This window comes from Syngnathus acus, chromosome 10 (genome assembly GCF_901709675.1).
Source record: "Syngnathus acus chromosome 10, fSynAcu1.2, whole genome shotgun sequence".
Lineage (NCBI taxonomy): Eukaryota > Metazoa > Chordata > Actinopteri > Syngnathiformes > Syngnathidae > Syngnathus > Syngnathus acus.
Window position 1 is genome coordinate 1,336,078 of NC_051095.1, and position 6,000 is coordinate 1,342,077.

The 6,000-nt window shown below is 44.3% G+C and overlaps 1 protein-coding gene across 1 annotated transcript in view; it reads left to right on the forward strand.

Moving 5' to 3' along the window:
- zmp:0000000660 (arf-GAP with Rho-GAP domain, ANK repeat and PH domain-containing protein 2) overlaps positions 1 to 4,770 on the forward strand; it is a 53,487-nt gene extending 48,717 nt beyond the window's left edge. The window contains exons 29-34 of the mRNA XM_037261735.1: positions 577 to 659; positions 1,850 to 1,885; positions 1,961 to 2,024; positions 3,407 to 3,517; positions 4,079 to 4,316; positions 4,348 to 4,770. Coding sequence (XP_037117630.1) covers positions 577 to 659; positions 1,850 to 1,885; positions 1,961 to 2,024; positions 3,407 to 3,517; positions 4,079 to 4,315 — 531 coding nt within the window. The 3' untranslated portion in view covers position 4,316; positions 4,348 to 4,770. The remainder of the gene's footprint in view (positions 1 to 576; positions 660 to 1,849; positions 1,886 to 1,960; positions 2,025 to 3,406; positions 3,518 to 4,078; positions 4,317 to 4,347) is intronic.
- Positions 4,771 to 6,000: the final 1,230 nt, after the last annotated feature.

The following is a 6,000-nucleotide window of genomic DNA, read 5'->3' on the forward strand; positions in this document are numbered from 1 at the left end:
AGTGCTTTGGCGATTGGGAAGAACCGGCGGCGAGCCTTCCCCGAAGGCTTTTTCTTCCCGCCGCGTATCTGCAGTTGAAACGTGGGATTTGTACAGGCGTGTAAGGAAGCGTTAATTATTGATGACGGCGCAGTCACACGTTCGTGCTACGGCGGCAAAATGGCGCCAAGCTTTCCTCCCCATACAAGAATGCGGCTAATTATTGGGCGAAGTGCGGTACGAGCGGCGCGTCGTTGAGATTTCTCGGCCTCGGTGATAATCGGCAAATTGTTGTGCGTGGAAGCGGGATCGGTCGGGAGGAGGATGCGGCTTTGCTGTCATGGCCGCCGCCGCTTTGTAGTTTTCTGCGAACTTGACCTTGGAGTTCACCTTCCGGGCTCCATTTTGCTTATCTGTCATTTGGCACTTTCTGCTGTTGATTTGTATTTTTTTAAAATATTTTTGTAATTTTGTTGTTGTAAATTTTTTAAAAATTAATTTATAAAAATTAAAAAACTTTTTTTTTTAACTTTTCTTTTCATTTGTCTTTTGCATAGCTCAGCACAATGGCAAGTCTAACCTGTCTGTGTTTTTCAGACCACCAAAGCTGAGAAGGAGCTCCATCTCAAGGCTGCCAAATGTTACCTGGGCCTGAAGAAGAAGCTGAAGCCCCCGAGCAGGTACGGCCGCCGCCGCCGCGCCGCTTTCCCATCGCCGCCGTTGAATCATGGCTGACGATTGCTCCCGCGGTTGCAACGGAAGCGGCGAGGCGAGCGCTTTTTTTGTGTGAATCACGCAACCCGGGGGTGGAGTGGCTGGCGATGGGAGCGGGGGAAGAGTGATGCGGCGCCGTGTCATCATAGACTTGTCGAGTGGGCTGCGGGAGGTGGCGAAGGCAAGACGAGAAAAGCGAGAGTGCGGCGGCGAGGGCGGGCAGCGCTCCACTACCTCATTAGGCCCGACTCGCTCTCCCTGCGTGAGCGAGCGAGCGAGCGATGGAGAGAGGCCCGGCTCAACTTAACGCGGCGCCGCTCCGTCCTTCGCTCCTCCTCGGCTGCTCTCAAGCCGGCCAAGTCTTCCCTCCTCCGCCTCGTTAGTTGCTGGACGCCAACGCGCGTGTTGGCATATCAGGCGTCCTGCGTGTGACTGATGTGTTTTAAGTTCGGACACTGCAAATTGGAGTCACACACACAACAAGCGGCACATTTGATTTTAGAATTCATTTGGAGCCAACATCTTAACTATCTTCAACACCACAAATTTTCCATTCTATTAATTATATTGAATTTGGATGGTGCAAAACAAACCCTTTTTATCCCCCATTATTCCTGATAAATTGATTGGCCAGATCATCAAATCGGCCATTGTTTTTTTTAATGAACAAAAATTGGCATTTTCCATATTTATTTATTTTTATTTTTTGTTTTTTATTGTTTACTGTTATTTATTTATTTACTGTGCACATATGTGCCATTGTTTTTTTTTTAATGAACAAAAATCTGCATTTTCCATATTTATTTTTAATTTTATTCTATTTATTGTTGTTTACTGTTATTTATTTATTTGTGCACATAACACCATAACATAATGACCACATGGTGTGCAGATGCTGACCCTAACTCAAGGACAACAACCAGGGGGGAAAAAAGTAATGGAAAAAGAAATATAAATCAAGTATATTTATATCTGAACCTTTCGTGACTTTCTTTTGTTTTCCCTTCCAAGTGTTCTTCTCTGGCGCTTTGTGCATGGCAACACACACTCTCGTGCATAAAGACGTGGCCTGCAGCCACCACTGCTTACTGACAACATAGTTACATGAAAATATTTCTTTGTTCTTCATATGACTTTTTGTCCCATCTTTCAACAGCTGGGGATTTACTGTCTACACAAAGAAACAGCAGTGGTGAGTAAGCCCAACAATTGGAAAATGGTGTTTGTGTGCAACCAATTTGAAGGTTGAGGCGGGCGTCCATTGCAGGCATTTCTGCTGCGAGGCGAAGGAGGAGCAGCTCGGCTGGGTCACCGACATCATCAGGATGAAGGTGATGAACATCATCAAGAAATGGTCAAATTAGGCACCATTTGCAATCCCAACCGTTTTACGAGAGAGAAAGAATTTTATTTTTTATTATTTTATTTTTATTATCAATATATTGTTATATTTTATTATATATATACATAATATTTTTATTTTTATTATTAATATACTATTATATATTTTAATATATAATATATATAAATATATATTACATATTATATATATATTAAAAAAAAATATATATATATAAATATAATAAATATATATATATATATATATATATATATATATGTATGTGATATGTATTTACGCATGTCCTTCCAACCTGAGCCGCCTCATGTCGAATCCAATTGCAATTGCGCTGAATTGAAACGTATGGAATCGTACCAGTTTCAAGTGAACTATCCTTTATTGGAGCGATGCATCCTGTTTCTTGTTTTGACTGTGAGCCGGCGCGCTTCCTGTTGCCGACTCCATAACTCCAAGCCGATGGGGCTTTTGAGCTTTCACGGCTGCGTGTGGACATTTCATTAGTGTAAGCCCCCCCCAGCTCTGCCTCGCCAGACGCCTTTTATGGGAACTCAAGTGTTTTTCATCACAGGTGCTTACTTGGGTAAAAGCCTTTCACCGCCCTCGCCAGCAAAAAGGCCAACGTTGTCAGATGGAGATTAATCGAAAGGGGAATCCAATTTTTCTGTTTCGAAAGCATTGGGGAGGAGCACTCACTTGGGTGATGATGAGTAAATCTGGCATCGTGCTGAAATGTTAGGACACTAAGCCCAAAATTCACTCAATGAAAATCAAATAGTAGCTGATTTTTTTTTTTTACACACTCCTTGTCCTCTAGCGGAGAACGACGAATATTACTGCCGCACCGATGAGCCCAAATATGTGTAATAAGGTTTGTGCCAACCACCAAACAAAGTCAACTGTCCTATGTGGAGAATAAAATTTGACGGTTGAGCTGGACGACTTCAATTATAGAGTAGTATAACTTCATTTTTTTGTAAACAAACAATTGTAAAATAAATGGTCAGTTCTTCCAAAATATTAGGCCTCATTTGTCCCCCACTTTTTGGACTGAGCCAATTAGAGGAGGAAATTTTTCCAAAATCCGTCCAAGAGCGCTTCACCCTTTTCCTCCACTTTTACCTGTTAGCCTTTTTTTTCCCTGTGACAGTTTCCATAGCGACGAAGCAACATCATTTTGTAGCAAGGTGCAATTGATGGCGGCGTGTGGGCTGGCGCGTACATCCGAGGGCAGGTCCCAGCAGTGCTGGCAAAAAAAAAAATGAAAGATGCTTTTAGGTGTCAAAAGGGTTAGCGCGAGGCGGGAAACACGTCGCTGATCCCGAATGGTCTTTTCATCATTCTCTCTATGCTCAGTTCGGCTCTGACCTCAGCTCGGACCCGGGGGAGGCCGCCGCGTCCGCCAACGGAGGAGCCGCGGCGGACGGCAGAATGCGCCTGCAGCAAAACTCCGCTTCAAAGACTCAGGTGAGACGGAGCTTAGCTTCGACCTGCTCATTTGGCCTACGGAGCCGTATTCATCCATTTATTTATTTATTTATTTGATCTCTTTATTTATTTTTTGATCTATTTGTTATTTATCGTTATTAAGATATATTGCCTTTCTGTCTGTCCATCCATCCATCCATCCATGCATCCATCCATCCATCCATCCATCCATCCATCCATCCATTCATCCGACCCATCCATTCATCCAACCCATCCATCCATCCATTCATCCAACCCATCCATCCATCCATCCATCCATCCATCCATTCATCCGACCCATCCATTCATCCAACCCATCCATTCATCTGACCCATCCATCCATCCATTCATCCAACCCATCCATCCATCCATCCATCCATTCATCCGACCCATCCATTCATCCGACCCATCCATCCATCCATTCATCCAACCCATCCATCCATCCATCCATCCATCCATCCATCCATCCATCCATCCATCCATCCATCCATCCATCCATCCATCCATCCATCCATCCATCCAAATGATCGCGGTGATGATGATGTCTATTTTTGTGCTCAGGTGACAAACAGGAGGACTTCCCTACCCGACGGTCCAAAGCCCGCGATCCCACGGCCGCTTTCCGTCATGGACCCGCCGCGCCAGCCGTACCCTAGAGCCCCGCCCGCTTCCCGGCAAAGTAGCCTTCAGATGGCTGGCAAGAGGCCCAGCCCGGGGGTCGGCGAGGGTAAGATGCCTCCCAATCTGCTGAGCGAGCTGAATTCGGTGCTGAGTAAGGCGGGCCGCAGCACCGAGTGACGGCGTAACGTCGAGCGCTCGCTTGCTCGACTGGACTTGGGCGGTCCCTGCGCTTCATGAACAGGCAAGACATTTTCCGACGGTTGCCATCAAAATGGATACGACGTCACTCCCAAGATTAGGTGAGGATGCAAATGACCTCGTTCAAGACTGATTTTTTTTTTTTTTTTTTTTTGGTCAAGCCTGGACATTGTCTCGAGATTCAACTTTTTATACTCTTTCCATAGTTTTGCTCTACATGAAATATTGTCTTATGTAAAATTCATTCTCCTATTCTCCAAATATTAGCAACTATCATTGCACATATGGTGTGTCCAAAATGTAACGTGACCCCTACATGGCAGTTCAGAATCAGTATTCAACTAATATCATAAGTTCCGACCCTCATTTTTATTTTCCTGTTGTACTCAGAGGGCCAAGCATTCGAATAAACTCCCGGAATGAATGAATGAATGAATGGATGAATGACTAAAGTGGTGCCTCTGTCTTCAATAATGCACACAGCATGCTGAAAATGCACACGTAGGCAATTGTCACATGGCCATGAATTATTGATTTGATTTTTTTTTTTTTTTGGTGGTCCCGGTGCCTTATAGAGTGACTTGCTTGCAGGCAGTCACCACCTTAGCTTTCACTCTTTCCAAGGCAGCAGTTCTTGATTGTGTGTGTGTGTGTTTCAGATTGCGGATTACTTTATTACGCAATACTTAATGACCTTTTTTCAATCTTGCAATCGACAAATTCATCATACATATAAAAAAGAAAGCTAACACTGAAACTAATAAAAGGCGACCTAAAATGAAGCTAAAATAAAAAATACAAACTAATAAACCTGCTACAGAAAGGAATGAAAACTTACGGGATTTAATAAACTAAAGTCAAAATGAAATCCAAAGTGACGATAATGAAAAATCCAAAAGTAATATAAATTCTGCTTGAGAATGGGAATCAGCCACCAACCAAAAATGTACGCTACATGGATTTGCATTTCCAGTAAGGCGAGGCCTTACATTAATGGAGTCGTCCATGTGAGTCACTATAAATAGTGAAGTCGCCTCACGCCATCCCATCCCCCACCAATCCACACTTCCCGCCCTCTAATCTCGATTCTATTAATGTCTCGACTGATATTTACGACACGCGCAGCCTTTTAGCTTGACGCGGCTGTAAAGTGTATGTCCAAGCTTTATCTAATTAAAAGCCCCGCACCAGGGCAATTCCGCCGGGATCCGAGCTTTAAAATCTCAATCAGTCGGCGTCCAACCCCCCCGCCGGCCGCCGCCACTCGGAGGAAGCAGCGAGCCACGAAGAGCTAATAAAGGAGAAAAGAAATCGCAGACGTTCCAATTAAGCGCATGGGAGAAAGTACGTCTGTAGATCATTTTCTTATTTTGCTATGAGTGGAATTATGGGAGCATCGCCACAAAGAGAAGGTCACCTCGAAAATCCCGTCCCCGTTTGGTTTATCGGCTACGGTTGCATTCAGGGAAATCCGAGAATCGTATCTTTGATGATAGCATTTGTGCTTTGGGACGTGCCTCCTGTCTTCTGAGACTACCGGAAAATTCCGACCGATTCAACGCCCTCACGATTTAGCCCACTTTACGTTTCAGATGGTCTGGAGTGAATTTCGACATCACGCACGATGGTTCTGCATTCGGAAAACTGGTCCAGATAACTGCTTG